Source organism: Coffea arabica, chromosome 8e (assembly GCF_036785885.1).
Source record: "Coffea arabica cultivar ET-39 chromosome 8e, Coffea Arabica ET-39 HiFi, whole genome shotgun sequence".
NCBI lineage: Eukaryota > Viridiplantae > Streptophyta > Magnoliopsida > Gentianales > Rubiaceae > Coffea > Coffea arabica.
In genome coordinates, this window is record NC_092324.1 from 40,581,779 (window position 1) to 40,604,969 (window position 23,191).

General features: G+C 36.5%; 4 protein-coding genes and 2 non-coding genes across 6 annotated transcripts; 4 read left to right on the forward strand and 2 right to left on the reverse strand.

The window, feature by feature from the left end:
• Nucleotides 1-1,058: 1,058 nt before the first annotated feature.
• Nucleotides 1,059-1,508, forward strand: LOC113701075 (major allergen Pru ar 1-like). The gene has a single exon (XM_072061078.1). The coding sequence runs from the start codon at nucleotides 1,059-1,061 to the stop codon at nucleotides 1,506-1,508; it is 450 nt and encodes a 149-aa protein (XP_071917179.1).
• A 1,288-nt stretch (nucleotides 1,509-2,796) lies between these two features.
• Nucleotides 2,797-4,400, forward strand: LOC140012778 (vetispiradiene synthase 1-like). Its single transcript, XM_072061079.1, has 4 exons — nucleotides 2,797-2,989; nucleotides 3,096-3,468; nucleotides 3,871-4,089; nucleotides 4,322-4,400. Exons 1-4 carry the CDS (start codon nucleotides 2,797-2,799, stop codon nucleotides 4,398-4,400), a joined length of 864 nt encoding a protein of 287 aa, XP_071917180.1.
• A 1,082-nt stretch (nucleotides 4,401-5,482) lies between these two features.
• LOC140012580 (vetispiradiene synthase 2-like) lies at nucleotides 5,483-7,161 on the forward strand. Its single transcript, XM_072060820.1, has 3 exons — nucleotides 5,483-5,533; nucleotides 5,669-5,914; nucleotides 6,715-7,161. The coding sequence occupies exons 2-3, from the start codon at nucleotides 5,681-5,683 to the stop codon at nucleotides 7,003-7,005; spliced, it is 525 nt and encodes a 174-aa protein (XP_071916921.1). The 5' UTR covers nucleotides 5,483-5,533; nucleotides 5,669-5,680; the 3' UTR covers nucleotides 7,006-7,161.
• Nucleotides 7,162-12,564: 5,403 nt separating this feature from the next.
• LOC113702558 (small nucleolar RNA R71) lies at nucleotides 12,565-12,671 on the reverse strand. The gene has a single exon (XR_003451196.1). It is a non-coding gene; the product is annotated as a small nucleolar RNA R71 (small nucleolar RNA).
• A 2,100-nt stretch (nucleotides 12,672-14,771) lies between these two features.
• Nucleotides 14,772-18,183, forward strand: LOC140012612 (uncharacterized). Its single transcript, XM_072060886.1, has 2 exons — nucleotides 14,772-14,840; nucleotides 16,237-18,183. Exon 2 carries the CDS (start codon nucleotides 16,242-16,244, stop codon nucleotides 17,445-17,447), a length of 1,206 nt encoding a protein of 401 aa, XP_071916987.1. The 5' UTR covers nucleotides 14,772-14,840; nucleotides 16,237-16,241; the 3' UTR covers nucleotides 17,448-18,183.
• Nucleotides 18,184-21,770: 3,587 nt separating this feature from the next.
• On the reverse strand, nucleotides 21,771-21,877 carry LOC113702557 (small nucleolar RNA R71). Its single transcript, XR_003451195.1, has one exon. It is a non-coding gene; the product is annotated as a small nucleolar RNA R71 (small nucleolar RNA).
• Between the last annotated feature and the right edge of the window lie 1,314 nt (nucleotides 21,878-23,191).

Consider the following 23,191-nt stretch of genomic DNA (forward strand, 5'->3'; position numbering starts at 1 on the left):
TATTGGGTAACCCATCAAACCCAATTAACCCATTTAGAATTCTCTTCCCCCACCCATTTTTTATTCAAATTTTTCATTTTATCATGATGTTAACTACTTTTGTTTTATTATTATTATTATTATTATTATTTGTTGGTTTTATCTTATTATTTTATTTTCTCTTAGTTTGTTAACTTGCTCATTTTTCAGCATTACTAATTTATGATAAATTTTAGCCTATTTTCTTATCTTTCTAAAATGAAATTTTAAATTTATATATGAAAAAAATGTTAGGGGTTCAAAATTTTTATATTAATTTTTATAGTACTTAGTTCAAATTTTTATATTCTTATTATTCAATTATTAAATAATAGGTAATTTTGTGACATAGAGTATAAATGAAAAAAAATTGGTAATTAAGTTTATTGAACATTATAAATAAATATTTAAAACTAATGATGGGTACAAAGAGTGGTATAAATTGATAACTTAGTTTGCAAAAATGAATTTAAATGAATTTACAAAAAGTTAAAATAAATGGGTTATAAATGGGTAATTGGGTTATCCAATTCATTTTTTGACTTACCCATTTATACCCATCTAATTAAATGGGTATAAATGAATTGACTCATTTATACCCATTACCCATTTTACCCAACCCAAACCCACCCAAGTCACCCATTTTGACACCTCTACATCTGGGGAACGGCCTGCATCATTAAAATAAGATTCAATTAAATCCATCAAAAAGTATAAAAGCACGTGAAAATTCATAAAAGAATTAGAGAAATAAAAGAACACAAAAGAATTAGAGAAAGTTACAAATGATGTGGACAGTCGTAGAAGTATATTACAAAACTATTTGTTTTCTTATTCATGTGGTATCTTTTTTTTTTTTTATGTTGACCATTAATTTTAACAAAATTTAACCGTGACACTTTAACTTAAATTCTGAGAGAGTTGTTTAAAGGTTTATAAGCCATAGGGGAGGTATGTAATAAAGTACTAACTACTAAGCCGTAGGGGAGGTATGTAATAAAGTAACAAACGACAGAAGGATTGAAACAAATTGAACCATCATGGCCCCTGTCACTTCCAGTTATGAGGTCACCTCCTCAATCCCTCCTGCAAGGTTGTTCAAGGCCACCATCCTTGAAGAGAAGCATCTTCACAAGATCTTGCCACAGGGCGTTAAGAGTGTCGAAATCCTTGAAGGAGATGGTGGAGTTGGCACAATTAAGTTGACCACATTTGTTGAAGGTGGCGAGCTTAAGACTGCCAAACAGAGAGTTGATGGAATTGACAAAGAAAAATTTACATACAGTTATACTGTACTTGAAGCTGATGGATTTAACGATGTAATCGAGAAAATCTGTTGTGTCATCAAATTTGAACCCTCTGCCGATGGAGGTTCAATCTGCAAAACCACTAATACATACTACCCCAAAGGTGGTGCTCAGATCAGTGAGGAACACCTCAAGGGAGGAAAAGAGAAGGGTTTGGGAATGGTTAAGCCTGTTGAGTGTTGAGGCTTACCTCCACGCAAATCCTACTGCCTACAACTAATTATAATGAATGCTAGTGAAGGACTCTTCGACATATTTTCTTCAAGATTGAAGTACACACTGAGGGTGTGTTTCCTTTTTTGCTTGGTTTGCTTTAAGCTGTTTGGTTAAGTTAAAAACAAAATTGAATCATAGAGAGAACAAAAAATATATTGTGTTTCTTATGGAGAAAAAAATGGAGCTGATGCCTAATATCTCACATGGATCCAACTCAGTCCATTTAATGGAGAAAAGGGAAAATAACACAACAAGAATATGCTCAAAGTTGGAAAAATGTGCTATAATTATGATTACTCCTTTATGAAATAAAGCTGAAAGCAGCTCAATTTCTTTTTGTTTTCCATATTAAAAAAAAAATGTATTTATCCTTTTTTTATTATTGATTTTTGGTTCTCACTATTACTTTTATCGTCAAGCATTCCTTTTTAGAAGAAAATATATGATGTGAGCAAAATTTTCTACTTGGCTCCTAGCGACTGCTTGGGTGGTTGGATCTATAAATACGTACTCTAATTCCTTGGCTAATCATCAGAGTAGTCACAGCATACAACACTTAATTGATCGTAGTCCTACCCTAATTTTCCCCAAGAATATGGCGTCAACTCAAGCTTCTTTCCACTCAAACAGCCTACAAGAGACCGTCCGCCCGTTAGCAGCCTTTCCGGAAAACATTTGGTCTGATCGTATCGCTCCGTTTACTCCCGATAAGGAGGTTATACTTACCTTCATCTCCTATAACCTCATGTTTTTGCTTATATAATATTTATTCCTTTTATAAGTTGGAACCATATTCTTATCCGCTCCCACAAGTTCACGATCTTTAGTAATATCCGCTATCAATTCTGGCATGATTGCTATCCCTTGATTAATTCTATAGCCTCCTATCAAGAGGGGGGAAAATACAAAAAGATTAGTTACTATTTTTCGTAGAACTAGAGGTTTGATTTATCATATTTGGTTTGCTGTTTCTTAGTCATACTTGGTTGTTCTTACCCCGACTTCATATAGGATTCATCCCCTAATTTTTTTTTTTACCCGTAACACTGTTGCATTTCCTTAGATTTCAGGGCATTGTTTCTCCTGTTTAGTTTCTAATTGTTCCATTTCCCAGCAATATCAAAACGATCAATTTGACAATATGACTAAAGAAATATTTTTCTGATGCTTTCAGGAACATGAAATGTATGAAAGAGAGATTGAAATGTTGAAGGCAGAAGTGAATAGCACGCTTTTGGCAACCGGAAAGACCATGATGGAGAGATTCGACTTTATAGACAAAATAGAACGACTTGGTGTCCCGCATCACTTTGATATCGAGATTGAAAACCAACTACAAGAATTCTTTAATGTGTATACCAACTTTGGGGAGTATTCAGCTTATGATTTATCTAGTGCAGCGCTTCAATTCCGACTTTTTAGACAGCATGGTTTCAATGTCTCTTGTGGTACGCAACTTTCATATTAGATTTGCTAATTTTTAGTGTGGACTCACCTATTAGTAAACCTTAACACCTAATTTTTCTAACATATTTCCAAATAATTTCCAAACAGGCATCTTTGACCAATTCACTGATGCTGAGGGTAAGTTCAAGGAATCCTTATGCTATGACACAAGGGGTTTGTTGAGTCTATATGAAGCTAGTCATGTTAGAACACATGGAGACGAAATTTTAGAAGAAGCTCTTGCTTTCACAACCACTCATCTGACGTCTGGAGGACCCCATTTGGATTCTACTCCTGCAAAACAAGTGAAATATGCCCTTGAGCAGCCGTTGCATAAGGGCATCCCTAGATACGAGGCCTGGCGTTACATCTCCATCTATGAGGAAGATGAATCTCACAATAAAGTATTGCTGAGGCTAGCCAAGTTGGATTACCACTTGTTGCAGATGTCATATAAAGAAGACCTTTGTGAGATAACAAGGTGCACCGAGACACTAGCTCTGCAATGGGCAGATCTAAGATTTGTTTATCAACACTAAACTGCAGAGATTTATATTTTACAGTACTATACTTACATGCAGCTTTAGGTTTGCTTGGAGCTTAGTAGGATTCTATGATATCCATAACATTTTAAATTGCCAAAAAAAAAAATTTTCTTTCCTAGTCCAGGTTGTTAATATAAAAATCTTATATTACTACTCCCTTTCTATGTTGAACGGTGCCCTACAAATTATTAGAATTTTATAATAAAAGTTAGCCAATGTAACTGCCACTCGTTTGCAATTTTATCCGAAGTATTACATGAAATTCCTTCATATATGACTATGCTTCACGAATGATTGTGCAACCTTTTTTTTTTTTAACAAATGGTAACAATGTATAGGTGGGGAAAGGAATTGGAGAGTGTATCGAAATTTCCATATGCAAGGAGCAGATTTGTGGAATGCTACTTCTGGGCTGTTGGAGCCTTGTATGAACCTCAGTACTCTCTTGCTCGAATGACTACAGCGAAAGCAGGAGCCGTTCTTACAATGATCGATGACATCTATGATGCTTATGGCACTCTTGATGAACTTCAAATTCTTACAAGCTCCGTGGAAAGGTAGGCTTTTATGTTAGTCATCTCACACAAGTGAAGCAAGCATGCTGCCAAGAATATCATCTTCGAAAAAACTACATATACCAGCCAAAATAATTGAGTAATGCACTAAAAAGCTGTCTTACTATGAGCTAGTAAATAATAAAAGGGTGATTATCCAAACAATCTTCTCTAGCTTGACGTTGCTTCTTGGCAGTAAGGTGCATTGATATAGGAAATTTTGCTTTGCTTGCAGGTGGAATAGCAGTGGAATCTGGGATAGCAGTGGAGTCGATCAACTCTCGGACTACATCAGAACTTCGAGAAATTTCTAATATTATGATGATTTTTAAAAAAAATCTACAAAGGGGGTATTTTTTGTATGGGATTCTGTAAAAGGGGTGTTCGCATTTATCAAATGCGAGTTCCTTGAGCTCGCATTTACCAAATGCGAACTCTCCCTGAATTTTCCAACAAACAAATACAAAAAAAAAAAAAGAAAAAGAGGTCGAAGACCTCGCATTCAAGGAATGCGAGGTAAGGTCTTCATCAAGCGAGTGATACACGCCTGCTTCGAGTTTTCAGAGAAATGAGGACGAAATTGTTGATAACAACGAAGGCCCAAAATGGCTCTCTCTACTCGTAATCATATCTGGGGTTACACTCTGTGTCTGGGGTTATCCTGCATTTTTGTGCTCAAGCAAATTGTATTTCAATATAATAGAGTTTACAAACACTAGACGGCAACCCAACTTCCAAACCTTGAATATGAATAGCTCTGGAAGCATCATTTCTTCCAGCCACATTCTGCCTGCCTGCCAGTCAACCGTTGCTGGAGATTTCATCCGAAATTCAGCTAGATCCCCAAGGATAGATTCTCAAGGTGTCCGAATTAGGCTAGCTCAATATCAAAAGCAGCAAATACAAGAAGGCACAGGCTGTCAATGTCCCAAATTTAGAGCTCTGTTAGTTCCAGTGGAAGATGAGATCAATGAATTACCTCAGCAATGGCGGACAACTGAGATGCTTGGACTGGTGTCTACCTCAGCAAAAGAGAAGAGAAAGTGACAGCCAATTTCTGCAGGCTACGAAACATATTTGAATTGGGTTTCAGATTGAGTACCTCGCATTCGAAAAATGCGAGGTACTCACCTCGCATTCCAAATCTGCGAGCTTTCTGTTGCCTTTTTTACTTTTTTCCAAAGCATTTCTCATTTTTTCTGGAACACTAACCTCGCATTTGTGAAATGCGATGTCTATGAACTCGCATTTCATAAATGCGAAGACCCTCATGCTAGAACTAAGTTCAAAAATTGCCCCCCTTGTAGAATAATTTTTTTTTTCCATCACAATTTTAGAATTTTCTCTCAGAACTTCCTACACCACACTTCTGAAATTTAATAAGGAACTCGGGGAAGATTTAGCTAAAAGGCAAAGAACCTATGCATTCGACAAGTATATAGACGATGTACGGTACCATGTTGCTAATTTTAAGGACTGTGTTAACATACACCTTAATTTGCCTGTTAATTTTCAAATTGTCGTGGCCGCCAATACATGGAGTACTAATCAATATTTCCCTGCGTTCATTTGCCCTCATTAGTGGAAAAATTACATGAGGACAAGCTTCACTCAGTCTAGGTGGTTCTTCACAAACAAATTGCCTTCTTTTGCTGATTACCTGAGCAATGGTGCGATCACAATCGGAGCTATTCTTGTATCATCAGCAGCTCTCTTGTACATGGATTGTGCCTTAGAGGATGTTATCAACTGGCTGTCAACTAATCCAAAACTTATGGCTGCTTACTCAACACATATGCGATTGATGAATGATTTTGGAGGTCACAAGGTCAGAATTTGTTGTAGCAGTTAATTGGTTATCAAAATTAGATTAAGATAACTCACAGAATTTCCAAATAGGATTAAGTTATAGTCATGTTACGTGCCTTGTTAGTTTTGTTCAAAACTTCCAACATAATATGCACATTTTTTTTTGAGCAAAATAAATCCTTTTTTCATTGATAGATCTACCAAGAGAGCTTTGCAGAAGAGGAAGCCATCCTCAATCTACATTAGACTAAACTATTTCTATACACTCTACAGTCAAAATTTGAAAGAATGGACAAAAAGAACAATAACAATCAACTTTGATCCAATTCCCACTCAAGAACCAACTCCCAATTCTCTCTGATGCGAGCAATCTTGTTCCAAGATGTAACTGCCATCTGCATTGCATAGACCAGAGTAGCCATTACACCCATGGAAAGTAGACAGTCATAGAGAAAGCCAGCCTCTTGAATTTTTAAGCAAATGATTGAGTCCTACAATTCTTACACCAACACTGCAACTCCTCATTCCAAGTCTTACGCCACCACTGCGACACCACAGAACATGCACATAGATTAAACTTGTTTTTAGATCTTGTTCATTTTCTGTGCAAACGCTGCATAGACTATGCATATGCATTCAGTCTGGGATGCTTCTCATGAACAAAATGAAATACAATTTAGTTCACTTGGCGAGTTACTGCTTTACCAATGATTAATACCCTTTCATACTTTATGTGAGTAATTCGGCATTAAACAAAACTTTTTCGCTGCATTTTATTAGAGTTTTCATGTTTTCTGTTTGAACTCCTCGAATTTGAAGTTCGACAAAGAAAGGGGCAGTGGCACAGCGCTTGAATGCTACATGAAGGACTATAATGTATCGGAGGAAGAGGCAGCCAGGAAGTTTCGAGAGATGTGGCAGGATACTTGGAAGGTTATGAACGAGGAATGCTTGAGGCCTACTCCCATTCCAAGGGATGTTCTCAAAATGCTTCTCAACATCACAAGAGTAAGTGAAACCGTTTACAAGCACCGAATAGATGGATTCACTCAGCCACATGCCATTGAAGACCATATAAGGGCAATGCTTGTGGATTTCATGTCTATTTGAGGATGGCAGTGGTGCATGTTGATGTCTTCAAGGGATTGGCCCTATGAATGCAGGCAGTATCAGTTAGTGAAGTATGTTTTTCTATTTTGCCCACTCCTGTATTTAAGTATAACTAGTCTGGGATTACATGCATTGCACGTTCTGTATCTCCTTTTTTTCCCCTTTTTGAAACTTTTAATAACGTGTTTGTTTTGACAAATTACTAAGTTGAATAAAAGATCATTCTGTCTTTTTATATGTTTCTGCACACACATATGTATATTGATCGTATCACTAATTAACTAATCATATTTTCAATACTGTAGTGATACAAATTTGATATTATAAATGATTGCCTTTAAATTTATTGCCTTAGATTAGATATTAATTGCTAGCAAAAAATAGTGAACTTTAACATATTATTGGCATCTTTAGTATCGTTGTGTCTTTGATTCATTCAATTGGGATGAAGAGTTTAAACTTAGAGTGAATTTATTGATTAAATTCGGTAAACCCTCGGAACTTAGCAGCTCAGTTGCAATTTTCTATTCTCAACTTTAAAATTTTGCCATCCTTAATTCTACGAAATAACTTATGTACTTATAAATAACTTGTGTATTTTGCAATTATGTTTCGTGATTACAATTAGGTAAACATTCGTCATATAAGTTTAAAGATTAGCTGTTAAATTTTTTCAATATTCAAAGTATAAAAGATTTATTATATACTGCATAAATATTAGAAGGCTAATCATCTGTTATATACTAAGAAACATCTGAATAATAGAACTACCAAACTCAAGTTCGGGAAGAGATAATATTTGGAAGAAAATCTGGTCTCTTAAAATTCCCAACAAGACCAAGCATCTTCCATGGCGTATATGTCATAATTCCTTGCCTACGCCTGAAATCCTCCATAATAGAAGATTTCTGCTGTTTACAAATGTGCTCTTTGCAAAAATCCACGCGGAGATCTATCTCATCTTCTATTTGACTGCCCTATCTCGGTGCAAATATTGGGCTCGTACTTTTCTGGACCTGACATTTGGGTGACGGAAATTCTTAGATCTTTGCCATCAAAGGATAGCGAACTTTTTGGTACTCTATTATGAAATATGGAGTAACAGAAATGAAGAAATGTTTAATGGTAAAGTTCGAGAACCTTTGACCATTGTTAGTTTTGCTCTCCAGCACCAGGCAGCTTTCAAAGAAGCAAACGCTTGCTCTTTGTTAGCCCTTTCTCAAAGTTCATCCCTACCCTGGTCAATGCGTCCTGCTCCCCACTATAAGGTCAATTTTGACACTTCCATTTCTACTATTAAGCAAGGTTTTGGTATTGGTGTGGTCATCCGTAGTTATGATGGTCAGTTTATCGTTGAAGAGCAAATCGTGTAATATATCACCAAACAATACACTTGTACTTGTTCAAGTTACTAATTTAATGTGTTAGCTAAAAATGTCAGTAAACTAACCAAAATACATGCTTTGTAGCATTCCGTGTAATTAAATCGTTAAGACAAACGGAATTCTTTTATCTCCACTTGTAGGCTTGATTTTGGAGGGATATAATCGTTGGTTCATCTCTTTGGCTAACTTTTGTCTATGTAAATACTTGAATAGACCCAATTTACAGCTCCACCTGTAGACCAAGTGACCCAAAATTTGCCACATCATCAATGCAAATTTAATACCTAGAAACCAAAAATTTTTCCGTCTTTCTACTCACCATCTTGATCCACAACACCACCGACTAAGTCAAGAAGTTCTTCTCTCAAAGCTTTTGGTGTCCCTCCTGTGTCTTACATTCTTGTCTTTATAATATCAACCAATCTTGCCTTGTATCAGGCTTACATATGTAGAGCTAAGCCATTCAAAGTTGGAATTCATTCACAAAATCATATGAGAAAGGAGATAGAAAGAAAAAAAAGTATAAAAAAAGAACTCACTGTAGAAAATTTTGGGAGAAGAGAGGAAGAAAATCCATCAATCACATCTTTCATTTGATTTCTAGATCTACTTAGAAAATTATAAGTCTTGCATTTTTGGAGGACATGAAAAACTATAAAGTAAGTGATGTGACTCTTACGATGGAGAAGAAGAGGCTAAAACAACTAGAGATGTAGGCTTTATCCCAAATAGAGAGGAAGGGGGAGGAGAATCTTCTAATGGAGGGGGCGAGAAGTTCATGGGTTACTGGCATAGTAGGAGGTACCGAGTGGAAGGAACGGAGCGGTGAAGATAGGTGGGAGGGAGAAGGTAAAACATAGTGTTTATAATAGTGGTGGTGATAATTGGGGCATTAAGCAGAGCAGTAGAGGTGGAGTGGAAAGCTTGAGGATCCAGCAGTTGTAGATAAATTTTAGGAGAAGAAGAGTGAATAGCCAAGAAGTTTAGCTATTGTGGCACTACCATTGTAGCTTCTTTAGATTACTCAAAGTTTTTAGATCATTTTGTCCTTCAAACCCTATGCCTACAGATCCCGTGATGTCCATTCCGATTGTCTTCATGGTGAAATTACGCTGAATGCTACAAAACATGCAATTTGATTAGTTCAGTAACATTTTTGGCTAACAAAGTAATTTAATGAACTGAACAAGTACTAGTGTATAGTTTATTGATATTTTTCGTGATCTGCTCTAAAAAGAATGGAAGGTCTAGTCAGTGTTGAACTTGCTGAAGTGAGGGAAGCGACTCTATTTGCTAAGATGCTGATGATTCCTACTCTCATATTGGTGGGAGATGCATCCTCAATTATATAGTTGATTAATAGCACGGAAGAGATCTTCTCGGATAGTGACTCAATAATTAAGGACATTCACGCTTCCCTGTTAGATCAAAGCAAAGAAACATCTGAATAGATATATTTATGGTGTTTAATCTTATTTCAAGCAAGTTCACATTTTGTATGGGATACTTCTTTGAATATGACACAAAAAATCCTTTACAGGACATGTTATAAACATTGCAAGAACTAGAGAAGAGATATTGAGTAATTTTCATAAACTACAAGAGGGTTAATTGATATATAACCAAAATAAACAAAATGCATTCCCATAAGGCTCAGAAGGCACATTTTCAATAAGAAATAGCGGGATCAAAAAACGCATAGTCAAGGCAAGAAACTTGCTGAATTCAAAAGTTTAGACGTTTCTCAATATCATTTGTCAAGTGAACTATTGGTAAATACTATTATTTGGTGATGAATTTAAGTGGCAACAAGAAGAATGAAGTGAAAAACGTTCAAGTGAGGAAATGCAATACAAGTCAGTTTTGACACTTTTCAGTATTTTGACCATATCTGGAGCTACACTTATCGGATTGAGGTGATTTTTATACCATTTTAAAGCTAAGAAAGAGACCTACAATTCGTATGAAGACATCGAAATCCATTTCTGCCATCTTCATGGGCAAAACGTTGGAATACAGAAGCTGCACCCTGTGGTCGGAAGTTAAAACAGAGGTTTGAACAGGTGACAGTATTTCGATCATATCTCAGGCTACAAAGCTCCGATTTGGATGATTCTTGAAGCATTGGAAAGCTAACTCAAAGGGCTACAACTTTTGTGTTTTGCACAAAAGCTAGTTCGGCCTTTATGATAGAGAAAATCGCAGATGAAATAAGGCCAAAGTGAATACGCGAGTACACAAAACGTGACTTGTAACCGCGTTTTGTGTAGGCGCGTTTTATAGCCGAAATTCTGCAATTTGACTCAGCCAATTCTCTTGTGTTCACACCACTTTCCAGCTATAAGATGCAAGGGAATTCGGTGCACATGCTTCAGAAGACAAAAGGGCAAGAAAAGTGGCTTATTTTCAAGTCAAAAATATTGGTTTTTGACTATGCTAACAAAGTGGAGATTTGGGAATCAAAGGATAGAATTTGACTTGGAAAAATGGAGCATTGGAGTGTATTTTTATGCAGAGATATGGGGAGAGATCTGGAACAATTCGTAGCTTAGTTTCTGACAGAAAAACATAGTCTCTCTAGCTAGGTACTTGCAAGGGACAATTGAGGTTTCATCTTGTAATCATCTAAGTTCAAGACAAGGAGATTTTTGGAAGGCTTCACCATATCTTGGCTAAGACTTTCTTTACTCTTTTTGTATTTGTAAATTTATGATGATTTGCATTAATGAAGTTATGAGTGTTTCATCATTCATGAGTAGCTAATTTCCTTTATCTAGGGAGTAGATGAAGCTTATGGCCAAATGATATGAAGTGATTGTGATTTATGCTTGTTATGTCTTGTATTAACTTATCTACTTGTGTATGTTGGATTACTTGTTGTTGCTTGATCACCAATGGCAGGTTTATAGTTGTTTTTACTCATTGAGAAATGGTAAAAATAATGGAATGACATAAGTAGAGATTGAGTAGTATATTCATGAGAATAGAAATACATTCAAGTGGATGAAATCTGCATTTCATGTGTGAATAAGAACAGATTTAGTAATTACCAAGAGATTAGGAAAAACTAATCTGTTTTAACCCATTATTATCATGAGAATGTGATTTTGGTATTTCTGGAAATGAATCCTTGGTTAAACAAGAGCAGTAACAAGTGTTGAATTAATTCATTTTAGATCTTTTGTGTCATAAGTGGAATCTACATCCCTAGATCTTAATATTTAGTGAATTCTACTCCTATTGTGAAATTGCATTTATCTATTTAAGAATTTTTGTAGTTGAATTAAAATCTGAAGTTTCTGCTCAAATTAATTGTGAGTCTAAATAATAGAGTAAATTAGTATCTAATAATTGTTTTAAATTGCTCCTCGTGGGATCGACCCGATACACATCTCGTACTACAATTGCGACCTGTATACTTGCAGTCCAACGGGTGTAAATTCGGAATTAAACTTGCATTGATAAAAAAAATCCCGTCAAGTTTTTGGCGCCGTTGCCGGGGAGCGGCAATATTAGAGCCTAATCATCTTTATTAATTTAGACAGTTTTATTTTTTTTAGATTATATTTAATCTTATATTGTAATCAGTTTTTGACAATTGAAATTGCATAATATCTCTTATTTCTGTTTGTAGTGTATGCACCGGGCGTCTCGGGAAGTTACACCTTTCGATCCAGAAATTGAGAGGACACTACGTAGACAAAGGAGGCATCCACCACAGCAAGAGGAACAAGAGATTTGGCAACCTATAGAGGAAATCTCAATAGATCTACCATTTGAGGAAGAAATGGCTGAAAATGAAGCAAATAGGCGAGTTCTACGAGATTTTGCTCTACCGGGAACACAAGGATCTCAAACAAGCATAGTAAGACCTACGGTAAATGCTAACAACTTTGAGATTAAGCCATCACTTATCCAAATGGTTCAACAATCTCAATTTGGAGGTAATGCTGTAGAAGATCCTAACTCACACTTAGCTACATTCTTAGAAATATGTGATACAATTAAAATGAATGGAGTTAGTGATGATGCTATAAGGTTACGGTTGTTCCCATTTTCATTAAGAGATAAGGCAAAAATGTGGTTACACTCTCATGCTCCTAACACTTTTACCACATGGGATGATTTATCAAGGGCATTTTTGAATAAGTATTTTCCACCAGGAAAGACTGCTAAGCTTAGAATGGATATCACTAGTTTTAGTCAATTGGAGGGAGAATCATTATATGAGGCATGGGAAAGGTTTAGAGATTTGCTTCGGAAATGTCCACATCATGGACTGCCGGAATGGTTAATCATACAAACCTTTTATAATGGTTTATCTTTCTCCACTAAAACTATTATTGATGCAGCCGCAGGTGGAGCTTTAATGGGTAAATCACCCCAAGAGGCTCATAATTTGATAGAAGAAATGGCAGCAAATAACTACCAATGGGCCAATGAGAGAGGTAATACAAGACGTCACGCAGGTATGATCGAAATGGACACTCTCAATATGTTGAGTGCCCAAATGAATAACGTGATGAAGTTATTGAGTAGACAAGGTGGAGTTAGCCCAAGTTCATCTAATGCTCACGTAGCTTGTTGCTCTTTCTGTGGAGGTGAACATGATATTAATGAGTGTGTTGATTCTGAGCAGGTACAATTTGTCAATAATTACAACCGAAATGCTCCAAATAATCCCTACTCGAATACTTACAATCCGGGGTGGAGAAATCATCCAAACTTTGGATGGAAAGATCAAGGCAATCAACAAAGGCCAACCAATCCGCCGGGATTTCAACCAAGGCAACCACAGGCTGAAACTAAACCAAGTTGGGAGATCGCGGTGGAAAAACTTGCTAAGGTGACTTCGGATAGATTCGAGCGAGTTGAGGGGCGGTTGGACCAATTAGCTGGGATGTACAGAAACTTGGAGGTTCAAATTGGTCAAATTGCCAATGTGATCAACAATAGAAACCCTGGTGAATTACCAAGTAAAACCGAAGTGAATCCGAGAGAGCATGTCAATGCAATCATTCTTAGAAGCGGTAAAACGGTTGAGGGATTCGATTTTGAAAATTCAGGTGGTGAAAAAGACAAGAAGCAAGCAATTGAAGGGGAGCAAGAAAGTCAAAATGATCATGTTATCATTGATATTGATGCACTTCATCCCAAATTAAATTCTAATGTGATACCTTTTCCTCACAGGTTGAAGAAAGATGGACAGGATCGGGAGTTTGAAAAGTTCTTCAAAATGTTTAAACAATTGCACATTAACATTCCTTTCATTGATGCTATAACACAGATTCCCTCTTATGCACGTTTCTTGAAAGACATCATGTCAAAGAAGAGGAAAATTGTAGATAATGAGATGATAGCATTAACGGAAGAGTGTAGTGCATTGATTAAGAATAAACTCCCTCCTAAATTGAAAGATCCGGGAAGTTTTTCTATTCCTTGCACTATTGGTCAATTGCATTTTTCTAATGCTTTATGTGATTTAGGTGCAAGTGTGTCACTTATGCCGTTATCGGTTGCCCGGAGATTGGGACTTCAAGAGCTAAAAGCTACCAATATTACATTGCAATTGGCGGATCGGTCAATCACACGTCCCACGGGTATTTTGGAAAATGTGCTCATAAAAGTAAGACAATCTATAATACCTGTGGATTTTGTTGTCTTAGATATTGAAGAAGATGTGAGAATGCCAATTATTCTAGGACGACCGTTTTTAGCCACTGCACGAACTATGATTGATGTAGAAAAAGGTAAGCTTATATTACGGGTTAATGGTGAGGAATTGGAATTCAATTTGGAAAATAAAGAAGGGAATATAGAGCCTACTGCTCTTGTTTCTAATATGCCATATGATGAAAAGGTTAACCAAGAAAGGACCGAAGAAGTTAAATTTATAAATGTCCTTGGTACTAACTTTCATGGTGTAGGAACAAAGGAGGAGAAGATAAGGATGGAAGTTGGCTTAATAAATTCTCCATTCCATGAAGAAAATGGTGAAAAGTTGAGCCAATTCAGAAAAGACAAGCAAAATCCACTCCAAGGTGAAGTTGAGCCTCTCTATGACAAGTCTAATATTCCTCCTTGGCATTTGAGGAAATTGGACTATGAAGATCAATGCATGGTTCACCACATGGTGGATTGGCTCGGGAGTTTCGACCCATGGGGAGAAAATCTCTCTCTAATGCTCTAAAGTGATTCAACTTTTTCAGTCGAGCCAACGACTATAAACAAAAGCGCTAATTGGGAGGCAACCCAATATTTAGGTTATATTTGTTAACTTGGTGTGATTTTGTGGTTTGAATCAATGTTTTAGCTAAATTGTTGTTTTTGTAATGTAGGGTTGGCAATTGAAGGCAAGGATGACCAATTGAGTACAAAAAAGGCGAACTTTGATCAAACAACTCAACCCCTCGATTTGCGTTAAAGGTGTTTTTGATTCATTATAAAGGGGTAAAATGCATGTTTTTAATGTTTTACATTTGTTCCAGCCATTAAAATTGGCAAACAAATGATCTATGATGCATTTTGAGTCATTGGGGTACCTTTTGTAATTTTTCAAAAGTTGAAATTCTGCTAAAAATCGAAGCAGAAAACGCGTTTTCCAAGAAAACGCGACTCAAAGTCGCGTTTCTCAGAATCGCGTTTTCAATTCTGCGCCTGCAGAAAAGAAAACGCGCCTTCAAAACGCGACCTAAAGTCGCGTTTTAATGGAAGTCGCGTTTTCAAGCCTGGATCAAGACTCAAAAACGCGACTTCTGAAACGCGACTCTAAGTCGCGTATTCAAACACAGTCGCGTTTTAAGTGCTGCAAGATTTGGGAAGAAAACGCGATTTCAGAAACGCGAGTTGAAGGCGCGTTTTGAGTCGCGTTTTGTGTGTCTGAATATAGCCTTCAGAAACGCGATTTCAGCTTCATTTTTTCCTCTCTTTTTAATTTTTCAGGCGCGTTTTTCTTCTTCTCTTCTACCCACCTCACAAATCTTCATTTTTACTCCATAATCTTGCTAGAAATCATCACCCCAACACCTTTTGAGCTTCATACAACCTTTTTAACCGATTAAAATTCAAGAAAAACACTTAAAATCAGGTTTTTGAAGCATTGAAGGTTAGGGTTCTTAAACTCCAATTTCTTCAATTGGAGGTCAATTGGAGGTTGTTTCATAGGGCTTTTTGCATTTTTAGCATCACCAAACATCCTTCTACGTGACTGAGGTAAGTTTCTTCATCAAATCTTTTGATTTTAGAAGTTCATATTTTTTATCCTGAGCTATCTGACATCTTTTAATTTCGAAAATTTGATGAGGTTCATGGCTATTTTTGATTTTATTCATGATTATTATGATTGTTTAAGCATGTTTAAATGTTTAAATGTAGCAATTTATTGGTTTTCAAGTACTTTAAAATTCACAATTGCTATATTTAGATGAAATTGGAAAAAGGAACTAGGATGTTTTTGAGCCATTGGTGATGTTAAATTATGGTTAAAAAGGGTTAGTTGATGATGTTTAAGCATGTGCATTGTGTATAGTGAGTAATTTGGTTGATTTGGTGAGTTAGTTAGTTTAATTTTTGCCTAAACATGATTATAGCTAAAAGCATATTATTATTGTTAATTCTAAATAGTTATAATCATAATTGCTCCTATTTTCACTAATTGAATTATAATTGATACATATCTTGTGTAATTTGGTGATTTTGGGCAACTTTAGGCAGAAAATATGTCTTGTACGATCATTGAATGATTAGAACTTGAGCAATTGTATTTGAGGTTATTTGGATTAATGCTGAACTTTTGTTGCCAAAAAAATGAGTTGTAGTACATGTGAATAATTGAAATATTTTTTAGGTACTATGCCAAGAGGAAGAAGAGCGGTACTTTCATCCTCTAGTAGTGAGGAGAGGGAGGTTAATGAAGAGATGGAGGTGACTGAAGAGGAGAATTCACCTTCTCCTCCACCAATTAACCGTCGACCTGGTGAGGGCACCTCCCGTGGAGCGGGAAGATCGGTATTTGACAGTGCTAGGTTCAACACTCGCAGGAATCAGGAGTGGCATGAGGCGCGTGCTAATTTGGAGTTTTTGTTTGAGATGCACGTCAGTCCACCAGTTGAGATGATGTACAACATCTCAGAAGCTTTTGCTCAGCTAGGATGGGCTCCGATTCTCACCCTTCCAAACCATTACTACCCAGACCTGGTGCGCGAGTTTTACGCCAACATTGAAAGTAAGGCGCGCCATAGTGGAGAAATAATTGAGTCCTGGGTGCGTGGAAGACGAATCACCTTGTCACGGCAAGATTTGGCTGCTATTTTGGGGTGTATGGATGACGGACGTCCAGTAGACTTGAAGAAGGAGTTTGTTCCCCCGAATAGGAGGTGGGATCCATCATTGGCCATGGCTAGGTTTGGTCTCGAGTACCAACCTTTTCGCTCTACCAGAAAGGAGACTATATTGGCAAATGTATTCGAACCTCGTCATCGGCTTATCATTTACATGATGGCTCACAATGTCATCCCAAAGAAGACGGGGCACACGGAGGTTCGCAAGAGCGATATTTACTTCCTTGATTACATGTTCCACAACCGAACTTCCCCGTATGCTCGAATTTCATTGCCGAACATCATCATCAGCCACATTAGGTCTACGGCGAGGCGTAAGACAACTTCTTTCAAACTTTCATTTCCTCGTCTACTGACTTTAATCTTCCCCCGTTTTGAAGTTCCCTTGGAAGGCATGCGGCGGGAGTATGTTCCACCACGTGCTGAGATGACTATCACTACTCTTCGCCGCCTTGGTATTGGCACGGGAGACATTCCACGCCCTGTTCAGGAGCGGAGACAAAAGGCTAGACATGGTCGCGATGGAGCTGGACCATCTACTGCAGCACCACCTCCTCCTCCGCCACAGACCAACTGGCAGCGGCTTTTCGGTCGCTTGGACGACATCGACCATCATTTAGCCAGAATGGATACTCGCCTGGACCGAATTGAAGATCATTTAGGCACACGCCCACCTCCCATCGATGATGATGAAGATGACGATGAAGAGGATCATTGAGGCTGCCCTTTGGCTGGCTTTTCTTTTGTTTGCTTGTTATTTTTATCTTTTGTTTGAAAAATGTTAACTTACATTCCTTATTTTGAATATTGGAACTTGTGGCAGTAACTAGTAGATCGTTGACTGTGGATGGTTGAGCGGTCGATGACTCATGATTCAAGGCTTCACTGGACTGCAGTCATCTCACTTGGGGAGTCACTTGTTCCTTTCTTTTGTTTCTTTTCTTTTCTTTCCCTACACATTGAGGACAATGTGTATTCTAAGTGTGGGGGAAGAAATGTGTGGTACTTGTGATTTTAGTTGTGTTTGATATAATTCTTGTGCTTAAATGGTGTTTCTTGTGGTTGCTGGCAGGGAGATTTAGTCCACTTTTAAGGGGAGACTCTGTCAAAATTTTTCCAAAACCTTATACATATATATGTTATTAACTATAATAAATAAATAAAATTTTGTCACTTATCCTTTTGAAATAAATATATGCGGTTTTGATACTTCTTTTCTCATGAAATTTGGAAATGATTTTTATGTGATTATAATTTTTACATCTATAGGAAAGTATATCTAGTAAAGTGGAGAAAATTATGCCTACATTTTGTATATTTGATGAAAATTCTTCTTTTTATCTAATTTTATAAGATAAGAAATTAATATGGTTAATAAGTGTCATACTCTTCTCATGATTACTCTTAGAGGGAATTTTATTATATATTGTTAAAAAAAAAAAAAAAAAAAAATGGTTATTCTACTCCAATGATTCTCGTACCGAGTAACCGGGGGTTGGCATCTACAAATGTCGACATTCGCGTAAAAAGGTACTTGAATTAAGAGTATGCAAAGCAACTTGAGTATGTGAAATGTTGAGTAACCGGGGATCTGCATCTAAAAATGTTGATCTTCGCGTCAAAAGGCATTTTTCACAACTTAAGTAATATTTAATCCTTAAAATATATATATATATATATATATATAAAAAAAAAAGTAAATTAAATCCCTCTTTAAGAAAAATAAGAAGTTGATCATGAGATTAGTTAGCATCTTTATTGACTATAGGAGTTGCTTGCTTGCGAAATTGGATAAAAATAAGAAGTTGAGTTGAATTGGTAAAATTATGGTATACTTGGCTCTTCTTTGCTTGATATTATGAGTACTTGAACTTAATGGAAAGATCACATAAGGGTTATTTACCTTGATTCAAGGAAATGGAGTTGAAATACTACATATGTTTATTTTAAATTTTTGGATCATTGATGGTTGGAATTTTATATTGCTTGAGGACAAGCAATGATTCAAGTGTGGGGGTATTTGATAAGAGTTTATTTTACGTATTTTTAAGTGCATTTTATTAGTTAATTTTGAGTTGATTATTTAGTTTTATAATTAAAATAAAGAGGTTTTTGGTAAAATTATATATTTTTGGTAAAAGTGGATAATATTGCATTTCTATTGATTTTAATAGTAAAAACTTCATTTTTATGCAGGAATAATGAATCAATCACCAAAGGAGGTCAATTGAGGTGAAAAATAGAGATTTGGTGATGAATTTAAGTGGCAACAAGAAGAATGAAGTGAAAAACGTTCAAGTGAGGAAATGCAATACAAGTCAGTTTTGACACTTTTCAGTATTTTGACCATATCTGGAGCTACACTTATCGGATTGAGGTGATTTTTATACCATTTTAAAGTTAAGAAAGAGACCTACAATTCGTATGAAGACATCGAAATCCATTTCTGCCATCTTCATGGGCAAAACGTTGGAATACAGAAGCTGCACCCTGTGGTCGGAAGTTAAAACAGAGGTTTGTGGTAAAATTATATATTTTTGGTAAAAGTGGATAATATTGCATTTCTATTGATTTTAATAGTAAAAACTTCATTTTTATGCAGGAATAATGAATCAATCACCAAAGGAGGTCAATTGAGGTGAAAAATAGAGATTTGGTGATGAATTTAAGTGGCAACAAGAAGAATGAAGTGAAAAACGTTCAAGTGAGGAAATGCAATACAAGTCAGTTTTGACACTTTTCAGTATTTTGACCATATCTGGAGCTACACTTATCGGATTGAGGTGATTTTTATACCATTTTAAAGCTAAGAAAGAGACCTACAATTCGTATGAAGACATCGAAATCCATTTCTGCCATCTTCATGGGCAAAACGTTGGAATACAGAAGCTGCACCCTGTGGTCGGAAGTTAAAACAGAGGTTTGAACAGGTGACAGTATTTCGATCATATCTCAGGCTACAAAGCTCCGATTTGGATGATTCTTGAAGCATTGGAAAGCTAACTCAAAGGGCTACAACTTTTGTGTTTTGCACAAAAGCTAGTTCGGCCTTTATGATAGAGAAAATCGCAGATGAAATAAGGCCAAAGTGAATACGCGAGTACACAAAACGTGACTTGTAACCGCGTTTTGTGTAGGCGCGTTTTATAGCCGAAATTCTGCAATTTGACTCAGCCAATTCTCTTGTGTTCACACCACTTTCCAGCTATAAGATGCAAGGGAATTCGGTGCACATGCTTCAGAAGACAAAAGGGCAAGAAAAGTGGCTTATTTTCAAGTCAAAAATATTGGTTTTTGACTATGCTAACAAAGTGGAGATTTGGGAATCAAAGGATAGAATTTGACTTGGAAAAATGGAGCATTTGAGTGTATTTTTATGCAGAGATATGGGGAGAGATCTGGAACCATTCGTAGCTTAGTTTCTGACAGAAAAACATAGTCTCTCTAGCTAGGTACTTGCAAGGGACAATTGAGGTTTCATCTTGTAATCATCTAAGTTCAAGACAAGGAGATTTTTGGAAGGCTTCACCATATCTTGGCTAAGACTTTCTTTACTCTTTTTGTATTTGTAAATTTATGATGATTTGCATTAATGAAGTTATGAGTGTTTCATCATTCATGAGTAGCTAATTTCCTTTATCTAGGGAGTAGATGAAGCTTATGGCCAAATGATATGAAGTGATTGTGATTTATGCTTGTTATGTCTTGTATTAACTTATCTACTTGTGTATGTTGGATTACTTGTTGTTGCTTGATCACCAATGGCAGGTTTATAGTTGTTTTTACTCATTGAGAAATGGTAAAAATAATGGAATGACATAAGTAGAGATTGAGTAGTATATTCATGAGAATAGAAATACATTCAAGTGGATGAAATCTGCATTTCATGTGTGAATAAGAACAGATTTAGTATTTACCAAGAGATTAGGAAAAACTAATCTGTTTTAACCCATTATTATCATGAGAATGTGATTTTGGTATTTCTGGAAATGAATCCTTGGTTAAACAAGAGCAGTAACAAGTGTTGAATTAATTCATTTTAGATCTTTTGTGTCATAAGTGGAATCTACATCCCTAGATCTTAATATTTAGTGAATTCTACTCCTATTGTGAAATTGCATTTATCTATTTAAGAATTTTTGTAGTTGAATTAAAATCTGAAGTTTCTGCTCAAATTAATTGTGAGTCTAAATAATAGAGTAAATTAGTATCTAATAATTGTTTTAAATTGCTCCTCGTGGGATCGACCCGATACACATCTCGTACTACAATTGCGACCTGTATACTTGCAGTCCAACGGGTGTAAATTCGGAATTAAACTTGCATTGATAAAAAAAATCCCGTCAAGTTTTTGGCGCCGTTGCCGGGGAGCGGCAATATTAGAGCCTAATCATCTTTATTAATTTAGACAGTTTTATTTTTTTTAGATTATATTTAATCTTATATTGTAATCAGTTTTTGACAATTGAAATTGCATAATATCTCTTATTTCTGTTTGTAGTGTATGCACCGGGCGTCTCGGGAAGTTACACCTTTCGATCCAGAAATTGAGAGGACACTACGTAGACAAAGGAGGCATCCACCACAGCAAGAGGAACAAGAGATTTGGCAACCTATAGAGGAAATCTCAATAGATCTACCATTTGAGGAAGAAATGGCTGAAAATGAAGCAAATAGGCGAGTTCTACGAGATTTTGCTCTACCGGGAACACAAGGATCTCAAACAAGCATAGTAAGGCCTACGGTAAATGCTAACAACTTTGAGATTAAGCCATCACTTATCCAAATGGTTCAACAATCTCAATTTGGAGGTAATGCTGTAGAAGATCCTAACTCACACTTAGCTACATTCTTAGAAATATGTGATACAATTAAAATGAATGGAGTTAGTGATGATGCTATAAGGTTACGGTTGTTCCCATTTTCATTAAGAGATAAGGCAAAAATGTGGTTACACTCTCATGCTCCTAACACTTTTACCACATGGGATGATTTATCAAGGGCATTTTTGAATAAGTATTTTCCACCAGGAAAGACTGCTAAGCTTAGAATGGATATCACTAGTTTTAGTCAATTGGAGGGAGAATCATTATATGAGGCATGGGAAAGGTTTAGAGATTTGCTTCGGAAATGTCCACATCATGGACTGCCGGAATGGTTAATCATACAAACCTTTTATAATGGTTTATCTTTCTCCACTAAAACTATTATTGATGCAGCCGCAGGTGGAGCTTTAATGGGTAAATCACCCCAAGAGGCTCATAATTTGATAGAAGAAATGGCAGCAAATAACTACCAATGGGCCAATGAAAGAGGTAATACGAGACGTCACGCAGGTATGATCGAAATGGACACTCTCAATATGTTGAGTGCCCAAATGAATAACGTGATGAAGTTATTGAGTAGACAAGGTGGAGTTAGCCCAAGTTCATCTAATGCTCACGTAGCTTGTTGCTCTTTCTGTGGAGGTGAACATGATATTAATGAGTGTGTTGATTCTGAGCAGGTACAATTTGTCAATAATTACAACCGAAATGCTCCAAATAATCCCTACTCGAATACTTACAATCCGGGGTGGAGAAATCATCCAAACTTTGGATGGAAAGATCAAGGCAATCAACAAAGGCCAACCAATCCGCCGGGATTTCAACCAAGGCAACCACAGGCTGAAACTAAACCAAGTTGGGAGATCGCGGTGGAAAAACTTGCTAAGGTGACTTCGGATAGATTCGAGCGAGTTGAGGGGCGGTTGGACCAATTAGCTGGGATGTACAGAAACTTGGAGGTTCAAATTGGTCAAATTGCCAATGTGATCAACAATAGAAACCCTGGTGAATTACCAAGTAAAACCGAAGTGAATCCGAGAGAGCATGTCAATGCAATCATTCTTAGAAGCGGTAAAACGGTTGAGGGATTCGATTTTGAAAATTCAGGTGGTGAAAAAGACAAGAAGCAAGCAATTGAAGGGGAGCAAGAAAGTCAAAATGATCATGTTATCATTGATATTGATGCACTTCATCCCAAATTAAATTCTAATGTGATACCTTTTCCTCACAGGTTGAAGAAAGATGGACAGGATCGGGAGTTTGAAAAGTTCTTCAAAATGTTTAAACAATTGCACATTAACATTCCTTTCATTGATGCTATAACACAGATTCCCTCTTATGCACGTTTCTTGAAAGACATCATGTCAAAGAAGAGGAAAATTGTAGATAATGAGATGATAGCATTAACGGAAGAGTGTAGTGCATTGATTAAGAATAAACTCCCTCCTAAATTGAAAGATCCGGGAAGTTTTTCTATTCCTTGCACTATTGGTCAATTGCATTTTTCTAATGCTTTATGTGATTTAGGTGCAAGTGTGTCACTTATGCCGTTATCGGTTGCCCGGAGATTGGGACTTCAAGAGCTAAAAGCTACCAATATTACATTGCAATTGGCGGATCGGTCAATCACACGTCC

Coding starts and splice junctions, on each gene's coding strand:
- LOC113701075 (XM_072061078.1), top strand. CDS start 1,059: ATGGCCCCTGTCACTTCCAGTTATGAGGTCACCTCCTCAATCCCTCCT.
- LOC140012778 (XM_072061079.1), top strand. CDS start 2,797: ATGGAGAGATTCGACTTTATAGACAAAATAGAACGACTTGGTGTCCCG. Junction 2,990..3,095: donor TGGTTTCAATGTCTCTTGTG/GTACGCAACTTT, acceptor ATTTCCAAACAG/GCATCTTTGACCAATTCACT. Junction 4,090..4,321: donor CTTACAAGCTCCGTGGAAAG/GTAGGCTTTTAT, acceptor CTTTGCTTGCAG/GTGGAATAGCAGTGGAATCT.
- LOC140012580 (XM_072060820.1), top strand. CDS start 5,681: ATGAGGACAAGCTTCACTCAGTCTAGGTGGTTCTTCACAAACAAATTG. Junction 5,915..6,714: donor ATGATTTTGGAGGTCACAAG/GTCAGAATTTGT, acceptor TCGAATTTGAAG/TTCGACAAAGAAAGGGGCAG.
- LOC140012612 (XM_072060886.1), top strand. CDS start 16,242: ATGCCAAGAGGAAGAAGAGCGGTACTTTCATCCTCTAGTAGTGAGGAG.